General features: G+C 36.6%; 1 protein-coding gene across 10 annotated transcripts in view; it reads left to right on the top strand.

Annotated features, from left to right (window-relative positions):
* RAPGEF2 (Rap guanine nucleotide exchange factor (GEF) 2) overlaps nt 1–22,743 on the top strand; it is a 247,394-nt gene that overhangs the window by 108,409 nt on the left and 116,242 nt on the right. For 9 of the 10 annotated variants that reach the window (XR_001360971.1, XM_014534998.1, XM_014534999.1 and 6 more), the window contains exons 5-6: nt 18,659–18,734; nt 20,815–20,982. Coding sequence is in view for 9 of the 10 variants with exons in the window: in XM_014534998.1 (XP_014390484.1) it covers nt 18,659–18,734; nt 20,815–20,982 (244 nt within the window). In the remaining variant the exon portion in view is untranslated. Of the gene's footprint in view, nt 1–9,196; nt 9,343–18,658; nt 18,735–20,814; nt 20,983–22,743 lie in introns of those variants that run through there. The other variant, XM_014535002.1, reaches the window with a different exon arrangement.

Genomic DNA, 22,743 nt, shown 5'->3' with positions numbered 1-22,743 from the left:
GTACTTTCTGCTCCAGTTTGAAACGTCTTCATCCTGGAAAGCTAACGTGATTTTTAAGCATTTTTTAAAGACCACCCCTGCCCTTTTAAATCATATTCTGATGTGATACCTGATGCACAGAGCAAAACTGTTCTCTGCAGAGCAAAACTGTTCTCTGGAGAGGGAGTTCAATTGCTGGATCAAGTTGGGAATTTGGTTGCTATAACTACAACTTCACAGATGTGCTGTACGTATAGATGCAAGCTTTCGTAGTCCTTGGAATACTGGCTTTGGTAGTGTCTCAACAAAGTAAGTACATAGCCTTACAGAGAGGGACTCTGCTGTTTTTGTGTGTGTAGTTGATGTGGTATCTCAGGTCATCTTATGTTTGAGATCTCCAGTAAGGGAATCTGTCATTGATGATCCTTGGTGTAAATGAGTATGTGAGTTCACCCTAGAAATCCTTATTTGCAGTGATGTTTGGATTTCTCTTGCAGAAGTAAATTTTATATTTCATAAAGGTTTTAAAGTCTGATGTGTGTGTCAGTGAAATACAGTATGTCTCAGTAAAATGTTGGAATTGCTTATCTGCTGTTAGGTGTAAAGGAATTCACAACCCTTGCTTGTGCCAGTTATTTTGGGGGTCGGGTGGGTTGGAGGGATGTGTGAATTACTGTCTTACCCTAGGAATTCAAAGTCTCTTACACATATAGCAACTAAATTTGTTTTTGTTTAAAGAAGCACACTTTCAGTACTGAGAACACTAACAAAATAACAAGAGGAAAGATATTTTTAAGAGAAAGATTTATATGTGAAGGAAATTATATGTGGTGAAATCAGAATGTCTTTATAAAACTAAAATTTCCAATTAGTCATAGTTCAGGGATTCTCTTTTTTATTTGTATCATGAATTAAAATATATATACACATATAGAAATTGTATATATTTATATATAATTAAATATATGTTAAAGCCAACAAAATTATATATTTGAATGTTAAAGAAAATAAATTTATTCTATATTATATATCTGACTATTTTTTGGATGTACTGAAAAATGTTTAATAGTACTTGAAGAGTAAAAATAGTTGAAATAAATAATGTAAAATAATAGCTTAGACATGCATATAATTTCTTTCTTGTTAAAATTTAAATATAATGTGGGTTTTAAAACTATCTGTTTAATATTTATTACTGATTAGAATATGAACTATAAGTCTAACATATTAAAAGTTATGGGTTTCCTTAGATATTTCTGACTTTTGCCACACATTTATGGTTTCATAGGGGTTAGGTGTTTTTGCAATTAAATTTATTTTTTTATCGATGACTTACTTTATATTTAATAACTATAAACTTCCTAGTGTGTTAGTTTCATTAAGATAACTTTGTCATAGCTTGGCCTGCGTGGCTCAGTGGTTGAGTGTTGACCTATGAACCAGGAGGTCATGGTTCAATTCCTGGTCAGGGCACATGCCTGGGTTGCAGGCTCAGTCCCCAGTAAGGGGCGTGCAGGACTGGGTGAAAAAGGTGAAGAGATTGAGCAGTACAGATTGATAGTTACAGAATAATCATGGTGATATAAAGTACAGCATAGGAAATATAGTCAATATTATTGTAATAACTATGAATGATGCCAGGTGGCTACTGGAAATATCAAGGGGATCACTTTGTAAAGTATATGACAGTTGTCTAACCACTATGCTGTACATCTGAAAATAACCCAAAATAATATTGAATGTAAAGTACAATTTTTAAAAAATTGAATTTATAAAAAGATAACTTTATTATTACTTAATTGAATATTGTTATATAAATAAAATATTAGGGCATTGGTCAAAATCTTTCAAATGCTTTTCTATTTTTTTGAAATTGTTCTTTGGGTGAACACACAGTATAATATACACATGATGTATTGTAGAATTGTATACCTGAAACCTATATAATTTTACTAACCAATTTCACCCAATAAATTTAATAAAAAGTAAAAAATAAAATTATGTTTTGGTTTTTTAAGGTGAATTTAGAAAACCATCATTAAGTATTTATACTTAATTCAGTTTTACAAATAGGAAATATTTAAGTTGAATGTATTTCATTTCATCAGTGTAAATCATATGTATCCCAGGATTCATATAGGTATATATATATATCTCAGAGGTCTTCTTCTGCCATGATGGATTTATGGTATGAAATAATAATTGTTATTAGGAATCCTGAGGCCATTTCAGTTTACCACTCTGTCAACTGATCTTAAATTTTAACTTACTATATAATTTAGGAAATACAGAAATAAGAGTTTCTGTGAATAGGACCTTTAGGTTTTTATAATCATTATCCCATTTAAGTGAATTTTAAAAAATCTTTACATGTAATGAATTTTGTGTATGGAATCATCATTGGGGCTAAAGATATTGCTGATTTGGTTTGCTAATATTTTGTTGAGGATTTTTGCATCTGTTCATCAGGGATATTGACCTATAATTTTCATTCTTTGTAGTGTCTTGATCTGGTTTCATAATCAAGATAATGCTGGTCTCTTAAAATGAGCTTAGGAGCCCAGCTTGTGTGGCTCAGTGGTTGAGCATTGACCAATGAACCAGGAGGTCACGGTTCAATTCCTGGTCAGGGCATATGCCCAGGTTGCGGGCTCGATCCCCAGTGTGGGATGTGCAGGAGGCAGCCGATCAATAATTCTCTCTCATCATTGATGTTTCTCTCTCTCCTCTCTCTTCCTCTCTGAAATCAATAAAACTATATATTTAATGAAAAAGCTTAGGAGTGTTCTTTCCTCTTGAATTTTTTGGAGTAGTTTGAGAAGGATAGATGCTAATTCTTTTGAGTGTTTGCTAAATTTACCCATGGATCCACCTGGCCCAGGACTTTTGTTTGTTGGAAGTTTTTTGATTACTACTTCAGTTTTGTTAGTTGTAATCAGTCTGTTCAGAATTTCTGTTTCTTCTTGATTCAGTTTTAGAAGATTGCATATTTCTAAGAATTAATCAATTTCTTTGAGATTTTCTAATATGTTGGCATATAGTTGTTCATATTTTCTTATAATCCTTTGTATTTCTGTCGTGTCAGTTGTTACTTTTATTTCTGATTTTATTTATTTGGGGATCTCTCTCTTTGTTTTTTGATGAATCTGGTAAAAGGTTTATCAATCTTGTTGATCTTTGCAAAGAATCAGTTCTTGGTTTCAGTGATCTTTTGTATTGTCTTTTTAGAGTATTTCATTTATCTCCTCTCTGATCTTTATTATTTCCTTCCTTCTACTCACTTGGGCTTTGTTTGTTCTTCTTTTTCTAGTTCGTTTAGGTGAAAGGTGAGATTGTTTATTTGAGATTTTTGTTTGTTTCTTTCTTGAGGTAGGCCTGAGTGCTATGTATTTTCCTCTCAGGAGTGCTTTCACTGTGTCCCATAGATTTTGTGTTTTGTGTTTTCATTTTCATTTGTCTCAAGGTGTCTTTTGATTTTTCCCTTGATCTCATTGTTAACCCATTCATTGTTTAGTAACATGTTATTTATCCTCCATGTGTCTCTGTGTTTTTCAGTTTGCTTTTTTTCTTATAATTGATTTCTAGTTTCGTAGCACTGTGGTTGGAGAAGATGCCTGATATGATTTCAGTCTTTTTAAATTTATTGAGATTTATTTTATGTCTTAACATGTGGTCTAGTATCCTAGAAAATGTTCTATGTGCACTTGAAAAGAATTTATATTCTGGTGCTTTGGGGTGAAATGCTCTGAAAATATCAATTAAATCTATCTTGTCTAGTGTGTTAAGACTGCTGTTTCCTTGTTGCTTTTCTGTCTAGATCTATCCATTAACATCTATGTAGTATTAAAATCTCTAATTTATGCCCATCAAGATTTGCTTTATACATTTTGGTGCCTCCTAGTTTAGATTCATAATTGTTTATAAGGGTTATATATATACTCTTGTTTGATTGATTCCTTTATCATTATATAATGTCCCTTGTCTCTTACCAAAGTCTGCTTTAAAGTCTATTTTGTCTAATATACATTTTGCTACCCCAGCTTTTTCTTTTTTCCCCTCCCAGTACATCTTTATTGATTTCAGGGAGGAAGAGAGAGAGAGAGAGAGAGAGAGAGAGAGAGAAGAGGGGAGGGGGGGGGAGGGGAGGGGAGGAAACATATATGGGTTGCTTCCTATAGGGGGAAACTTCAGTGATGAGAGAGAATCATTGATCGGCTGCCTCCTGCAGGATTGGGGGATCAAGTCTGCAACCCAGGCATGTGCCCTGACTGGGAATCAAACCGTGACCTCCTGGTTCACAGGTTGACAATCAACCACTGAGTCACTGCAGCTGTTCTTTTTTCTTTTTTAAATTACATGAAATATGTTTCCATCTTCTTACTTTTAGTCTTTTGTTCTGAGATGGGTCTATTGTAGAAAGTATACATTTAGGCCTTGTATTCTTATCCATTCAGCTACCCTATGTCTTTTGATTGGAGCACTTAATCTACTTACACTGAAAGTAATTATTGATAAGTATGTATTTATTGCCATTTTATTCTTTATAACTATGTTCCTCTATTTTTTCTTTCATTTAAAAAAATATATAGTTTTATTGATTTTGGCGAGGAAGGGAGAGGGGGAGAGTGAGAGAAACATCAATAATGAGAAAGAATCATTGATCTTCTGTCTCCTGCACACCCCACATTGGGGATCGAGCCCACAACCTGGGCACATGCCCTGACCAGGAATCGAACTGTGACCTCCTGGTTCATAGGTTGACATTCAACCACTGAGCCACACCAGCCGGGCTGCTACCTAGTCTTCTACATCACTAATGCGATGGGAACACCACTTCCAGCCACCACCCACTTAGTGACTGCAAACCTTTGTGGTGGGGCAGGGTTTCAGGGTGCAGTTCGGTTTTGTGAGGGAAAAATGGCACCTTCCCTAGAGATAAACAGTTCATTTTCTCCCCAATTCTGTCCAAACCTCCTCAGTAGCCTTCCTAGAAAGTTTGTATCATAGGCCCAAGCTGGCCACAGCTGCTGACGATTCTGTAGGGTGCAATCTTGACAGGGTGGGACATTGGGAGGGTGGGGCTAGTGGATCTTCCCTTCAGGAGGTACTGGTCAGGCACTAGGCTGGGAGGGCTAGCCCTCGCCCCAGAGCAATACCACTCAGTTACTGACGCCCCCTGAGTCACTTGGACCTCTACTCCATGGGCCAGGCAGCTGACTCTTCCGCAGGGCATAAGCTCAGCAGGGTGAGGCAACAGGGAGGGGGAGTTGGGCTATTGCATTTCCCCAGGCTGATGCCACAGGGAGGGGAGTGCTTGTCCCAGGAAACGTGGCTTCTGTGTGCAGTATGGGAGACTCAGCACAGGAACTCTGGGGGCTGTCCCTTTAGTTCTCTCTCCAGGCCACACACTCCACTATCTCGCCTCACATGACTTCAGTTTGCTCTGAGTGGCCCTCCCGCTGCTGGAGTCCTCTAAGAGGGCGCCTGGGTTTCTAGCAGACTCCCATCTCTCCCTAATGGACAGAATACTCGCTGATTCTCATGGCCAGATGTAATGTGGACACCTCTTTCCAGCTCTGGTGCTTTGGGCTTGAAAGCCCAGCATGTGGGTGCGGGGCCTTTTCATCTTTGCCCTGCTTACCAATCTTGATGTGGCTTCTTCTCTAAATTCTTGGTTATAAGATTTCTGTCCACCTAGTCTCCAGTTGGTTATTCAGGTTGATTGCTCTATATTTTAGTTGTAATTACCGTTTGGTCCTGGGAGGAGGTGAGTGTAACTTCCACCTACTTCTCCATCTTGGATCCCTTTCTGCCTTTTTCTTAATTATGCCTTTTAAAAGCAAAAACTTTGCATCTTAATGAAGGTCCATTTTGTTAATGTTTTCTTTTATAGTTTATACTTTTGGTGTCCTGTTTAAGAAATTTTTTCATAACCTTATGTCAAAGGCTTTCTCATGTTTTTCTAGAAAATTAATAGTTTTAGCTTTTCCATTCAGATATGAGATTCATTTTGATTTAACTTCATGTATAATATAAGTTAAGGGTTAAGATTTATGTTTTTACATACAGATATTTAGTTGTTTCAGGACCATTTATTGAAAATAATATTTATTCATTAATGTGCCTGGGTACATTTGTTAAAAATCAATTGACCATAGTTGTTTAGGTCTATTTCTGGAATCTTTCTTCTGTTCTACATTGCTCCACATGTCATACCTATACCACATTGTCTTCATTTGTGTTACTTTATAGTAACTTTTGAAATTTATGTAGTTACATCCCCATCTTTGTTCTTTATAAAAATTGTTTTAACTTTTCTATATCTTAGCCTTTAATTTTAAAATCAGCCCGTCATTGCCAAATGTTGTTAGGATTTGATTGGAATTGCACTGGATTTATAGATCAATTTGGGAAGGTTTACTATTTTAACAATATTGAGCCCTCCAAACCATGAACCTGGTATATCTCATAATTTATTTGTCTTATATAATTTCCTTTTGCAAGATTAGCATTGCTTTGTAGTTGTTAGTGTACAAGTCATGCACACCCTTTATGAAATTTATTCCTAAGTATTTTATTTTTTATGATAAGTAGTAGGTTTTTATTACCTCAGTCTATAAGGTAAGATCTGAAGCAGAGGTTAAACAATATGCCAGTGTTACGTTTGGTAGAATTAGAAGGAAAAATTATCTACAAAACAATTACCTACAAAACAAAATGAAACAAGATAAGTATGGCTTGTGAGTAATGTCCATGTTTCATTCAGATGCTTTAAATAAATTGACAGTTGTTACTTGATATCTTCATAAGAAATTATATATATATGTGAGTTTATACTTTTCCTTTCTTGGAAATGTGGTGTGTTTTTTTAACTTTTAAATTTTATTAATGCAATATTATTCAAGTAGACTGAATTATTCAGGTTCACCCTTAGAAAGACATGCCTATTATTTCAACTTCTCTTATGGTCTATGCCAAGTTTTTGGGAGGCTGGTGACTGGGTTTTGGTGCCATTCATATGACTTTAAAGAATATCAGACATGGTTGGCATTCTTGAGATCTTGTTTGATTCTTGAGATCAGTTCAGGTTCTTTCTGATTTAGGGCTAACCTCAACAATTCATTTGAATTCATCTACCGTTTTTTCTCATTGACAAGTTACATAGATCTTTTTGGTCATTTTTAGATAATATTTTAGAGCTAAGCTTCTTTGTCTCTTCCACACATACGCGACGAGCTGTGCACAATGCAAAGTGAACATTTAACAAAGGCATTTTTGGAAAAGGCGTGTGTCTACATGCTGAAGGGGAAAGCTGTTATGGACCATAACTTTTATACAAACTGATCGGCTGCCATCTGCGTACAAAGCACTGTGATCAGCAGAGACCTGTTTGTGCCACTGTGTAGACTGATAGCAGCAGATCAATTTAGCTGAGCTGTTCTCTCGCAGTGTGGTCACGAGGACATAGACACCACCAAAGTGTAGTCCTCACCACACCACTGTCCTTTGCTGGTTATATTGTGGCAAGAGAGAAAAACTGCTTGCTCTCTTCACCCCAGCACAGCTGTGAGGTAAGATCCACCTTTTTACTCTTGAATGGAAAGACGAGAGGCAAAGCAGCTTCTTGCAACTTTTCCCATGTTGTTTTGATATAAATTTATGCTGGTCTTTTCCATGATAATCCCTCAAGCCAGGTATACAATTCAGCATTCCTTTGGTGGAGAGCAATGTGTGTAGCACAGCTTGAGTAAATTTTAATAACAAAATTGCACTGCAGAGCACATCTAAGGGTTTGACCTTGAAGACTCATAGGAGAGCAGACATTGCAGATTTTCCTACTTGCCCTTGACTTACAAGAGAGTAGATAATGAATTAATAGAAATTGATAAAGAGCGTCTGTCAGGCAGCCGCTGAGGTCATGAGGCTGGTATGCGGAAACAGTGCCCATACAACATGCGTGACACATAACGGCAGCCAGGAGGGGTGGGTGGGTCATCGAAGCAGGAAATTAGCCGTCAGAAGGAATGTTGGCTCTCTGCTCAAGCTCCAGCCGCCGCGTGGACTCACTGAGAGAAAATACACAGGGAAATGGGGAGTGCTCATTGCTGCAGAGAAAAGAGCTCATGGAAGGTGGCAGTGCCATTGCTTCAAAGATACTATTGAAGACAGTGCAGGTTAGATTTTTTTTTAAAGGAATTAAAATGTTAATAGCATAAATATCAAATGTTTAGTACTTTTGTAGTTAAGTAGACAGCAGGCTACCGAGACTTGAACAGAGGGGGAAAACACAGCTATGAGGCCCTCGCTTGTAATTTTTTCCCGTGTGCTCTGTTTTTATAAGCAAAGGTTGAATGTTGAGATTCACTGAGCAGAGGGAACAAACCTCTGTTAATTTGTACAGGGTGATGATTGTTAAAATATTTCTAAATGAGCCTTGAGACAGATTTAGGGAAGCTTAATTGTATGCTTAGTTTTCCCCAGTAGTTACTACTGAAATAGGAGCCTGTTAAAGGCCATGCTTTATAAACAGTTTGTAATTTACACACACAACTCAAATGTGTGCTTGGTGTTGTATATGTTTTTGTTTTAAATAGTTGTTCTTTCCTTTTTTTGTTGAACAAATGAGTGAGGATAAAATATTAAAAAAGATTAAATGCATTTTTACACTGTCTTTCAAACCACTTTCCACTTATACTTCTATTAAAATTTATTCCGGTATATTCTACTGATTTCTGAGAATGGAATTAATGGCATCAGCAGTTTCTTGTTAGATTTTTTTTTCCCTTAAAGTTAATTGCTCCTTTGCTATCTAAAGACAATGTCGTGAATATTTTTTGTAAGTCCAAAATAAATACATAGATTTTTGGTTTAGGAGCATCGTTACAGTCATTTGATCAGCTTTTAAAGGAAGAATGTAAAATTTAGTTAACTGCTTATCATTTCCTAGAGATGAAAGTAGGAACCATTTATATCGAGAGCACGACATTTTTAATCATTTTGTGCATTAGGCTTGCCTGCCAGTATAATCTCAGTATGGTTGCTGTGTGTTCCCCCACGGGGTATAGCCTGGCATGAATAAGTTTACATTCCAATACGGAGGCATTGCATTCCACGGGGCAGTTCTGACGCACAACAAGAATGTGGAGGCCCATACAAAGGGCGCGTTTAGGGACCCGATAGAAGAGGCTTCTGTGCTCAGCGACTGCCTTTCGTAGAAACTCACGTTGGTAGAAAGTGCTCTTGAATCAACTTGGGTGGGGAACATGTGGTCACAGAAACTTAGAACAGGATGGCCTGACCAGAGCAAGAGCCTGCAACACCCTGTGTGGTGTGTCATTACCTATGGGTATCTATGAGAACTAGGTAAGACTTTATATTACCAAACATTTGTGCTTTCTTGTTGTGTGACTTGAACTTGAAAGAATGTTTACGAGGCTATTTGGTTCTTTCCTCTGCACATTTTTGATATTATAAAGTCACTCATTTTTCTGCCTCTGAAAATATTGAACTTACTTCAATTTTAGGAGCAATTTGTAATTCTTATTTTGTACTATACAAAAAGTTTAGCAAAAAGTTTAATGTAATGGGAATGCGAATCTGGATTGTTAAACTGTTTTTTGAGGAACAATTCCTAAATTAGGTCATGCTAAGGACATCTGAGCATATAGGAATACTCTGCTTGTTACCCTGCAAGTGGTCTTTGCATAAATCATTTGCTGTGAGGTTGTTTTTGTTTTTGTTTTGTTTTTTTAAAATATCTCAGAGAACCAATAGATTGGACCAGAGTGAATCTGCATCACTTTTAGTTGTCACTTTTGGTTGTTTAATGTAAGATTATAAGGGCACTCTGAAATACATTGAGGTTAAATAGTTGAGAGGCAGGCTTCACAGTGTATTTACACAGAACAATTTAGAAGGATTTAAAATAGTCTGTAATAATTAAATGTTCATGCAGTCTAGAATCAGAAGACTGTCAGCATTCTTAAATACATATACCATACTTCTCTGTCTTTCCCTATCTTCTCTCTCTCTGATTTTATAGCCTCTTATGAAAGGCTGGTATCTAGTATAGAAAGGGCTAATAGGTTTTTATGCCGTCTTTCAAACCACTTTCCTAACAGGCCAAGTCTCATTAGTAACTGTTACCTACATCTTGCTTGTTTTTGAAAGACAATTATTCATATATGTGTATTTATATTTGTGTCTTGTACAATAGATAAGTATGCACATATAGAAGGACTGAAATGACTAGAAGACTGCGATTAATTTGAAAAAAATATTTTAATTCAAGGTTAAAAAAGCTATGTCACTTTAAAAATTAAGGAGTTTAAACTTTAAAAATATCTTTGTTTATCTTGGTATGTGGTATTATGAGTGGCATTTCAAAGAAGCAGATGTTCTTCTGGTTGAAGTCCTGGCAGCAGCTGCCGAACAGGCTAGGCTTTTATAGATTTGGCACCCAGATCTTTGACGAGTCCAGGGTAACCCTCAGGTTCTTGGTCGTCATTTGTACTTTTGCTGCATTTGAATTGCCTTCTAAATTCCAAAAGCTGATTTCTGTTTTTCACTCAACTAGCTAGTGTACGAGCCTAGCCAACCTCTGAGAATCCACCATCCAGCAGAGCCCTGTTCCCCACTTGTCATTGGGTTGGTGCTGTGTGGGTAAATGTGGTCACTACATTTACCCACACAGCACCAATTACCAGCCCTGGAATTACTCCTCATAAGTGTGAAGCTTCAAAGACTAGAGTTTACGTTATTGAGTGTAGAAAAGGGCTATAGAAGAAAGCAAGAGAAAGGGTAAGACCAAGAGCAGACGCCTGCGCTTACAGAGTCTGGCATTGCGGGCATCTGATTTAACCTAAGGCTTTTAGGTAGGGTAGCTTAGTTTCTCCAGTTGTGAAATGAGAATTGAACTGGAGGGGCAGTTCTCATGGGAAGAATAGGAAACATTATAATCACTGGAGGCCTTTTTCTAAGAGCAGAATGTTTCAGGACCTTTGAGTAGCACATCGGATGATGGCATACTTTGAGCTGTAAAACGGAAGGAAAAAATGCAGAAAGACATTTTACTATATAATTTTTAAAGTTTTTTTCTCAATTTTGAGATTCTATAAATTCATTTTGGCTCTGTGATACAATTGTAGGAGAAAATATGACATTGTTTTTATTAAACTTATGATGCTAACTGTTCTGCCTGTTATATGAGCTTCTTATGTACTTATCTTCCACAGAATACAAACTACTTACGAATAAGGACTAGCCTAGCCAATGTGTCAGTGGTTAGCTGTGACCTAGGAATGGTTTGATTCCTGGTCAGGGCACAGGCCCGTGTTACGGACGCGATCCCCATAGGGGCCATGCAGGAGCAGCGGATCAAGGATTCTCATCATTGATGTTTCATCTCTCTCTCCCTGTTCCTTCCTCTGCAATCAATAAAAAGATTTTTTTTTTTAAAAAAAAGAATAAGGACTATATTTAGTGAGTTTCTTTTAAGCTCTGTATTGATTACAGAGTTTATATTGATTGTATAATGTGTCCAATGATTATTTGGAAGAGGACTAGGAAGCAAAATTTTCTTTCTGTTTCCTCATATATGTAGAGATAGGGTGAAGGTGAGGGTGGCCTCTAATTTATGGTCAAGGATAAAATGAGATTAATGCTGGGTAACAGAAAAATGACTGTCTTCATAACTTTGATGTAAAATATTTCAGTAATATTTGTTTAGTTTTTCTCATCTCTTCCTAGTTTTTTGAACTACAACTTCTGTTACTTCATTGCTTAATTAATGTAGAAAAGAGCTTGGTCCCAGGTTTATCAATGGTATAATTCAGTCACACACTTAACTCTTCCTCTGTCCCTAAAGGTTTGCTGTTCTTTGGTTAAAGTGGAGTTTCAACTTTCTCTTATTCAAGTCCTGAAATTTTGCTAAGAAACCCAGAGCCATTAATACAAACAAAAATTCTCTTGATAAGTTGGTCTTTTAAAATCACCACCCCTGGGAGGAGATTTTAGTGTTGTTTTTTTAATCCTCACCATGGATATGTTTATTGATTTGAGAAAGAGAGAGAGAAAGAGAGAGAGGCGAGAAATATCGATTGGTTGCCTCCCAAACGCTCCCTGACCAGAGATGGAACTTGCAACCTGGGCATGGGCCCTGGCCGACCAGGAGTCGAACCGTGATTTCCTGGTTCATGAGTCAACACTCACCCACTGAGTCATACTAGCCAGGCTACTGTCTTTCTTTATGAACTTGTCTATTCTAGTTATTCCGTATGACTGTAATCATAAAGTATTTGTCCTTTTGTGACTGGCTTATTGCAATTAGCATAATGCTTTCAAGGCTTATCCATGTTGTAGCATGTGTCAGAACTCCAGTCCACTATGTGGCTAATATTCCATTGTATATATACATATATATGTATATATATCTCACACTTTGTTAATACATTCATCTGTTGATAGACCCTTGAATTGTTTCTACTTTTTGGCTATTGTGAATAATGCTGCAATGAATATTGGTGTGCAAATATCTGTTTGATATCCTGTTTTCAGTATTTTTTTATTTATGTAGCAGTGGACTTTAGGGATCTTAATGGTAATTCTATGTTCAACTTTTAGAGGAAGTGCCAAACTGTTTTCCACAGTGACTACACCATTTTATACTCCCACCAGCAAAGTTCAAGTGTTACAATTTATTTGCATTTTCTTTATCACTGGTTATTATGTTTTTAATTGATAACCATTCTAATATCTCATTTACATCTGTTATCAGTTGTGAAATAGTATCTCATTGTGGTTTGGATTTGCTTTTCCTTAATGACTAAGGATGTTGAAATTTTCATGTCTTTCTTAAAATTTTTATTTTTCAATGACAGTTTACATTAAATATATGTTGTATTAGAGTCTAATAATTAGACAATCATATACTTTACAAAGAGATCCCCCCGATATTTCAAGTACACCTGGCACTACACATAGTTATTACAGTATTATTGACTATATTTTCTATGTTGTACTTTACAACTCTGTGACTATTTTCTAAGTACCAATTAGTACTTCTTAATCCCTTTATACCCACCCACCCCCCGCAATGCCCCTCTCTTCTCACAACCATCAGTCTATTCTCTGTGTCTGTGAGTCTGTTACTATTCAACATTTCATTTTTAAAAAATTGATTTTTAGAGAGAGAGAGATGTGAGAGAGAAATATTGATCCGTTTCCTCTTGCATACACCCCGACCTCAGATTGAACCCACCACCTTTTGGTATATGGGATGACACTCCAACCAACTGAGCCACATAGCCAGGGCTCAACTTTTCATATTCCTATTTGCTAGTTGTGTATTGTCTTATTCAAGTTCTTTGCCCACTTTTTAATTGGGTTGTCTTTTTTTGTTGTTGAGTGCTAGGAGTTCTTTATATATTCAGGACATTAAACCCTCCTCAGATATATTATTTGCAAATATTTTCTCCCTTTTTTTAGATTGTCCTTTCAGTTTCTTGGTAATGTTCTTTTTATAGACAGAAGTTTTTTAAGTTTGAAGTTCAGTTTATCTATTTTTTCTTTGCTTTTGGTGTCATGTCTAAGAATCCATTGTCAAATCCAAGGTCACCAGTGTATTTATCGTTATGGTTTTGTTTTTTTTCTAAGGGTTTTAAGGTTTGGGCTCTTTTATTTAGGTAAGTGATCCATTTTGAGTTAATTTTTGTTTATGGTAAGAGATAGGAGTCCAACTTTATGTGCAAATACAGTTGTCTCATACATTGTTGAAGACGTTTTTCTTGCCTTAGCTGGTTTGCTCAGTGGTTAAAGCACTGGCCCGGACTGAGAGGTCTTGGGTTCGATTCTGGTCAAGGGCTGGTCAGGGCTCAACGAATTGATGTCTCTCTCTCTGTCTCTCCCCCTCCCTTCTACTCTCTCTGGAAATCAATGGAGAAAGTATCCTTAGGTGAGGATTAGCAAAAAAAAGAAAAGAAAGAAAAGAAGCTTTTTTCCCCCCTCATTGAATGAACGTCACACCTTTATCAAAATTCATTGGCATAGATACATGGGTTTATTCGTAGACTTTCAATTTTATTTCATTTTGTCTGTTCCTCTGCGAGTACCACACTGTTTGAATTACTGCAGCTTTGCAGTAAATTTCAAAATCAAGAAGTTTGAGGCCTGTGACTTTGTTCTTTTTCAAAATTCTTTGGCTAATTAGGACCTCTTGCAGTTCCATATGAATCTGGAGATCGGCATTTCCATCCTGCAAAAAAGGCTTTTGGAACTTTAATAGGGATTGCATTGAATCTGTAGATCACTTTGCGTAGTTTCTTATAAGACGTAATAACAAAAAGGAGTGCATTTGATGGGACTAATAGTCTGTTTCTGACAGTGGCACCAAGGGATATTTATATGTTTGAGTATGTATGGCTAGATGTATGTAGATATTTTAAAAAGAATTTTTCAGATATGCTAAGTATGATTCTGTTTTTGATTTTCATAGAAACAATGTTGGAGCAGGGAAGGAAGGACTAGGTTAGGGCCTACTCTAACCTGATAATCTCAATAATGAGTAAAATATAGACTATGAGAATGGTTGCGGTGGCTTGCTAGAGATCACAATGATACAGTGAAATATTGACTCTCCTGTTCTCTTCATCTTACATGACTTTTTCACTATAAAGTTTGATGCATTAAGTGTCACCATTTATAAAGAGGATTGCAAACAGAACAAGAATATCCATAGGAATCACTCGAAATGTCTAACTTGGAAAAATTGCTTGATAAAATAGTTCTTTGGAAGAATTTTTTTCTCATGTCTTTTATATTTTTCTCAGAGATAGTTTATTAAAAATGGCTACTAAAGTGTTGACTGGAGGGAAGAGAGGAATTTGGGAGTAGTGAATGGCAGGGATGGGAGGTGCAATAGTAGAGCAAGTCAGGATTACCAAGCTTGGCAGGATCTTCTCATGGTTTTAGTCCTCATAAAGCTGGGTCAGAGGGAATCAATTTGCTCTGGTGTTAAGATGGGAGTTCTCACAGATAGCGCAAAGGTGCTCTGTCTGAGTGCACTAGTGCAAAGTTTTCAGGAAGAATGGGCAGTTAATATGCATAGCCACTTAATTACTTCCATACCAAGGAAAAAGAGTTTAAGTTGAATACTGTTTTCTAAAAAATTTAAGCACAAATTGATTTGAAATTTTAGAGAAGTAAATACACTTTTTAGGTGAAAGAAATTTTAACCTAAGCTGCTTAAGTTATAGAAGAGAATTACATACACTCTATACTTTTTTGGATTTTTCATAAATTGCCATTGATTCTATTCCCATTCCTATTATAATATTCTAAAGCTTCGCCTAACTGGGAATGATTTAAAACAGCCTAACTTGGAACATATTTTTACTGATTCTCTTTTACTTACATTACTAATTTGGAAGTATTGTGCTGGAATTTTCCAGATAAATATAGGGTATCCCACACAATGTATACATACACTCTGACTAATTATAAAGGCAGGGTTTATTTTTTAATTTAATCTAATTTTTAAAAATCTTTCTTGTTGAGTATTACAGATGTCCATCCGCTCCCCCTTCTCCCCCCCATTGCCTTCCTCCACCAGGATCCCCTACCCCAGACCCCTTCACCACCCTATTGTCTGTATCCATGGGTAATGCATATATGAATATAAGTTCTTTGGTTAATTTCTTCCCATCCCACCCCCTCTTCTCTCTGAGATTCTACAGTCTGTTCTTTGTTTCCATGCCTCTGGTTCTATTTTATTCAAATCAGTTTATTTTGTTCATTAGATTCCTTGTTTGTTTATTTTAATTTTTAGGTTTCAATTGTTGATAGATATGTATTTATTGCCATTTTATTGTTCCTATCTTTTATCCTTTTTTATTTTCCTCTTCTTCTTATTGAAGAAGACCCTTCAACAATTAATGTAATACTGGTTTGAGGTTCCCTGGTGGTCTGGTGGTTAGGATTCAGTGTTCTCATGTAATATTGGTTTGGTGGTGATGAATTCCTTAGCTTTTTTTTGTCTGTGAAGTTCTGACCTTCAATTCTAAATGATAGCTTTGCTGGGTAGAGTAATCTTGGTTGTAGGTCCTTGGCTTTCATTACTTTGAATATTTCTTGCTACTCCCTTCTGGCCTGCAAAGTTTCTGTTGAGAAATCAGCTGATATTTGTATGGGTGCTCCTTGTAGGTAACTAACTGCTTTTCTCTTGCTGCTTTTAAGATTCTTTCTTGTCTTTAACCTTTGGCATTTTAATTATGATGTGTTTTGGTATAGGCCTCTTTGGGTTCCTCTTGTGGGGAACTCTCTGCACTTCCTGGACTTGTAATTCTATTTCTTCTACCAGATAGGGGAAGTTTTCTGTCATTATTTCTTCATATAGATTTTTAATTTCTTCCTCCATCTCTTCTCCTTCCAGCACCGCCATGATGTGAATGTTGGTATGCTTGAAGTTGTCCCAGAGGCTCCTTATGCTGTCTTCATATTTTTGGATTCTTTTTTCTTTTTGATCTTCTGATTGGGTGTTTTTTTATTCCTAAATCACTGATTTGATTCTCAATGTCCTCTACTCTACTGTTGTTTCCCTGTGAATTATTCTTCATTTCAGTTAGTGTATCCTTCATTTCTGACTGGTCCTTTTATGTTGTTGATGTTTTCACTAATTTCCTTAATTCTCACTAAGTTCCTTGAGCATCCTTATAACTATTGTTTTGAACTCTGTATCTAGTATTTGCTTGCTCCCATTTCATTTAGTTCTTTTTCTGGGGATTTCTTCTGTTCTTTCATTTGTGACATGTTTCTTTGTCTTCACATTTTGGCTGCTTCCCTGTGTTTGTTGCTATGTTTTAGGTAGAGCTGCTATGTCTTCTGAAATTGGTAGAGGGGCCTAATGTAGTAGGTGTCCTGTAGGGCCCAGTGGCTCAGCCTCTCCAGTCACCTGAGCTGGGCATTCTGGGAGTGCCCCTATGTGCGCTGGCTTGTTGTAGTTGAGCCTTGATTGCTGTTAGCGTCACTGGGAGGACTTGACCCCCAGGCCAATTGGCTTTGAGGACCAGCTGTAACTACAGGTGAAGAGCTGCTGTGTAGGAGCTGACCCCACGGAGCAGGACTTGCTTCAGTGGGGCTTTGGTGCTCACCGATTCCATCCCTGGAGTGTGTTGCTAGTGGATGTGGTAGAGTTGTAATTGGCTATGGTATGAAGCTGTTCACCAGGTGCACTTGCTCTGTGGCCTCCCGGGAAGTACAAAGTCAGCCACTGCCTGTGCCTTGCCAGGGGCCACCCAGCACCAGCTACAGAGTGATCTGAAGATGGCAGCTACTTGTATTGGGCTTGGAGGTGCCCAGGAGAGGCCAAGCTGTGAACCTTGGCAAGCTGCTGCAAGTGCCAGGGTTGGGGCCAATTATCTAGAGGTATGGGGCATGCTGAGTTCAGCTCCTACTTGTTTGAGAGCTTTTAGGAAAGTCTGAAGCCTGATCCAGGATGGGCCATTCATATGAACAAGACACTGCAAACAGCTTGGGTGGGGCTGCAAATAGTGTGGGCCAGGTTGATGGAGACTCAAATATGGTGCCTGCCAGTCAGCTCTGGGAAGTGGGGGAGGGTCTCAGCAGAGGAACAATGACCTCTCTGTCAGCACTTTCGTCTGGAAGAAAGTTGCCCCCCTGTTTCCTCCCTGATGTCAGATAATTTTGTTCTTCCCTGTATGTCCCTGGATCCAGTGCTGGAGCTCAGAGGGAGTGAATCTAAGTTAGGTCTGTGCGCGAGCACTTTAAGAGGAACTGCCTGGGTCTCTGGCTGCCTCTGTGTCACTCATCTACAGTCCCTGCTGGTTTTTACAGCCCAAACTTACAGGACTTCTCTTACCAGCTCTGGAACCCTGGGCTAGGGGTCTGGTATGGGGCAGACACACCTTCCTTGCTCCTCAGGGGAGGCCTTCTCAGCCAAGCTATCCCTCCCGATTAAAAACACGCCACACGTGGGTGTCAGACCAGCCATTCCACTCCTCCTACCAGTCTCAATTCTTTAATTCTCTAGTTGTAAGGCTTCCATTCAGCCAGATTTCAGGCAGTTCTGAATAATGGTTGCTCTGTATTATAGTTGTAATTTTGAAGTGGTTATGGGAGGATGCGAGTACCATGTTTATTATGCCACTATCTTGATTCCTCTATAAGGCAGTGTTTATTAAAATACATTTCAATTTCAAAATTGAGCTATCAGTCTGACTAGTGTGGCTAAGTGGTTGAGCACTGACCTATGAACCAGGAGGTCACGGTTCGATTCCTGGTCAGGGTACATGCCCAGGTTGTGGACTCAATCCCCAGTAGGGGGTGTGCAGGAGGCAGCCGATCAATGCTTCCCTCTCATTGCTGTTTCTATCTTTGTCTCCTTCTCCCTTTCTCCCCAAAATCAATAAGAATATATATTTTTAAAAGTGTCATTTTAAAAAATTTGAGCTATCAGCTATTAAAGTGTGAATACATTTTTTGGGACACCCTGTATATGTCTGAAATTTAACAATTTGAATTGTTCCTTGTCATTCTGTGTAAATAATGATTAAAGATAATTACTCTTTCTCCAGTGTGTATTTCTTGTATTGTTTTTAGTATTTATTAATCTTGAGGTTTGGCTTAAAGTTTATATTTTTAAATCTTTTTTTTTCTTTCTTTCTAGTTTTGGCAAGCGTTCTGCAGGAAGCTTTAGGCGTGGCTGTGAATGCATTGTTTTAGAGCCTTCTGAAATGATCGTGGTAAGACTACTCCTGAAGACATTCTTTCCTCCTTAAAAAAGTTATACAATTAAAGTACTTTCACAAACTACTGATAATAGTGTATTACATATTTTATAAGTGTGGATTTATTTATTGTATAACTTATAAATTTGAGTTCATAATCATAATTAATTATAGGATTCGATTAAATGAAAAAGATAGAAAGTTTAAAGGGCACACATGCCTAAATGTTTGCTGCTTGAACTTTGTAAATCAATCTATGATAATACCATGCAAATAAAATTTGGGGAGAATCTTTGAATTACAGGATTTTAGCTCTCCAAGTATTTATCGAAGTGAGTGAGATACTTAAAATGAATCACAGTGATATGTATTCAGACAACAATTACCATAAGGAAATCACTTCAATTTTTTAAACTAATTGAAATAAAAATGGGGTACTAGTTTGCTGGTTAAACAGTCTATCAAAATCTTTATCTCTTATTAGCTGAACTGTGTGATTTAAAAACTATATTTAGATAAGTCATATACATAATAATGCTAAATAGATATTAGTAATGTTTTTTAAAAATATTTTTTATTGATTTCTTAGAGAGCAAGGGAGAGGGGGAGAGAGAGAAACATCGATGCGAGAGCAGAACATTGATTGCCTGCCTCTTGCACACCCCTTACCCGGGATTGAGCCTGCAACCCAGGCATGTGCCCTGACCAGGAATCGAACCAGCAACCTTGTGTAATGGGACAACACCCAACCAACTGAACTAGGCAGGCCAGGGCAGCAACATTTTTTGATGCTTTACAAAACACCTGTCACATTCTTCCTTCCTATATAAAAGTGATTTTAAAGTGGCATACTATGTATCCCTTTTTTTAAAAAAAATCAGCAACTAAAATAGGATATGGAAGGAACTCTCAGTGTAGACATTGAGTTGACATGATAATCCTATTATTCCTCATCCAGCATCCTTCACCAGGAAAACCTGATAAGATAAATGGTGGCCTAATATAGATTATGATGGAAGTTTTTAATTCACATTTAATAAAGTATTTGGTAGACTACCACTCTATTTTTAGAGACAATAATAGGGTTTTTCCCTATGATGCAGGAAAATTCCATCAGAAATGAGAACTTCCTTGTCAAAACTAGTGAACACTTTTGGTAAAATTTCACAAAATTTACTCTTAAGTGAGAAAGTGACATGGTGGTGACTAAAGATTTAGGATTGAAAAAAAAAAATGTAGGCAGATAAATAGAACCTTGCTGGAACAGATCTTGAAAAGATTTTAGATACTTCCTAGAAATTTTGACCTCCATTAGTGCTATTTTGGGGTTTCTCTGAAGGCTTTTTGAGCTTCAACATTTCCTTGAGAATTTTATACTTGCTGATAGTATACAAACTACCAGGGTTGCCAGTGTGAGAATAGTTTTAGCATTGAAATATGCCTCTATAGTGAGTAATCACATTTCATTATATCAATATGATGAGGATTAACTTAATGTAGCATATTCTCTATTAGTCCATTCACCAGAGTTTCTGAAATGTTTGAAATGAGGATTTTTCTTAAACAACACTATTTATAAAAAAAGAAACTGAATCCACAGAGTGAAAGTAGGAAGAGGAACCCTTAGGGAATCTACCAAAGCCATTCTGCTAGCAGTCCTATTTGAGTCATTTTGGATTTGGGTTTTTTTTTACAGATTTCCTCATATCCATCAGCGTTTTTGTGCTTTTAGTTGACAATGGGGCAGTTGCTTTCATAATGTGTGGTAATATATCCTGTGAGTTCTTCCACTACTAGATCAGTACAAAGACTAACTGAAAATATCTTTCCTTTTCAAAGCACAGGAAATTCAAGAATTACCCATATTGTCCCTAAGTGGAACTGAAAATGCCTCTTTGTAAAAGAAAAGTTACTCAAAACCGATCCGTTCCAGTGACGTTCCAAAACACTTAAGAATCTGTTTAGATAGTTTGGCTACAAATGTCTTTGCAAAATGAATGAATGTGGACTACTTGTACGTTTTATTCTGCATTTCATCTTGATTTAGAATATCATGTTTGAAGAAATGAAATGTTTTTGGCTTTTTTTTCTTCAGGTGGACTATATGGATGAAAATGAAGAATATTTCCAGCGTCAGGCTTCTCATCGACAGTCTCGGAGGAGATTTAGAAAAATTAACCAGAAAGGTGAACGGCAAACAATTATTGACACTGTGGATCCTTATCCTGTGGGCAAACCGCCGCTGCCTAGAGGCTATCATACGGTAAGTTACACACGTGTGACATATTTATTTATCTTTCGTTTTTGTTTGGAGTTTTGTGCAAAGACATTTAAACTTTATATTTTTGATGAATAATTCTATACTTACTCAAATTGCAGTTTTTGCTGGCAACACACATCATTTATGAATAGTTTTAAAGAGCATTGAAATAAGACATCAAAAGACATTGTTTAGCCTTTTTATTTCTGAAAATGTTCTCTGAAGATCAGTTTTGTGATCAGCATGTATAATTGTGACTGGGATATTTTAAGTTCTTATCTTAATCTAAAATTTTAGCCATCCCCCATCTTAATGACTGCTATCATATCTGTTTTTTATTCAAAAATTAGCTATAGAAAGATGGTCTAAAGTATTTCTAATAGGTTCAAAGATCCTCTTAAATGCTTAATTATCATTTATTTATAAATATTTGATAGGGAAGCTATTTTTTGTTTGAGAAAACCAAGACACAGATGAGTGGTTTGTACTAGATCCCAATAGAGGCAATTTTAGAACCTTTTTAAAGTTTTTATTTTATTTTTACTGCCTGGCTGTACTATGCCATATTTCTCCTGACAGCCAATCCAAAATAGTTGCAAATATACTTGAGGATTCTATTTTCAAAAAGAAAATAGCTTGAATTCTTATATATATCATAATATGGCCAAAGATGTGTTATCTATATATGTAATACCATTAAATGAGTAGTCATTTATATTAATTTTAAAATAAAAATATGAAAAAATAAAAATAGATAATTGACAACTATGTTACATTTCACCTTTTTCTCACCTGTCTTTTTCTTTCTTTTTACAAAAAAGTGTAAGGGCAAAAGGTGTGGGAAAATGTATATAGACTTAAAATTATATATTTAATTTTTAGTAACTTTAAGTGATATATTTTATACCCGTACTTCATATGTTCTGTTTGTGAGAGCTCTTTGTATTTGAATATTTAAGCACTTTTGATCACCAGCTACCCTTCTACTTCTATCACTACCCATGTACTATTTTAATTTAACATGAATTTTAGAGTTGAATCCTTTCATTGAGCTCATTTGGGTTGCTTTTTGCTCATCATAAAGACAGCTTTGTTTGTTGAAAAGACTTGGTATATTAAAAAAAACTATGAAAGGTTTTTTGTTTCCATTGTCTATAAAAGAAGGTAGTATTTTTTAGTGTTGATGGAACATCATGGAAGAAGGAAATATAGATTAAAAATAGTTGTACATATTAATAGTATAATATATTTTAGCCATGTACTAATATTAATATTATTCTTTCTGTTTTAGAATCATTTTTCCATATCAGATTCCATACTAAGATAGTTAGTGGGAGTATCAATTAATTAAAATCTAGTGTTAAACCTGATTGGTCTAAAAATTTTTAAGTATGTTTTTATTGATTTTAGAGAGATTAGAGGAAGGGGGGAGAGAGAGAGAGAGAGAGAGAGAGAAACATTGATGAGAAAGAAACATTGGTCAGCTGCCTCCTGCACACCCCCTACTGGGAATAGACCCGGAAACCCAGGCATGTGCCCAGACCGGGAATCAAACTGGTGACCTCTTGGTGCTTGGGATGATGCTCAGTCCACTGAGCCACACCAGCAGGGCCTGATTCAATCACTTTCCCTTTATCACTGCCCTATTTTCAACTAATTTTTAAAAATGTGTAGTAGTGGTTTTTTTTAATTATAAGATTAATTTTTTAAAGTTATTTTGATTTAAAAAATGTTGTACCTGGTCAACAGGTATTTCTGTAAGAG

Source organism: Myotis brandtii, unplaced genomic scaffold, assembly GCF_000412655.1.
Source record: "Myotis brandtii unplaced genomic scaffold, ASM41265v1 scaffold136, whole genome shotgun sequence".
Classification (NCBI taxonomy): Eukaryota; Metazoa; Chordata; class Mammalia; order Chiroptera; family Vespertilionidae; genus Myotis; species Myotis brandtii.
Note: the sequence above shows the minus strand (reverse complement) of the source record. Positions and strands in the feature narration are given on the sequence as shown.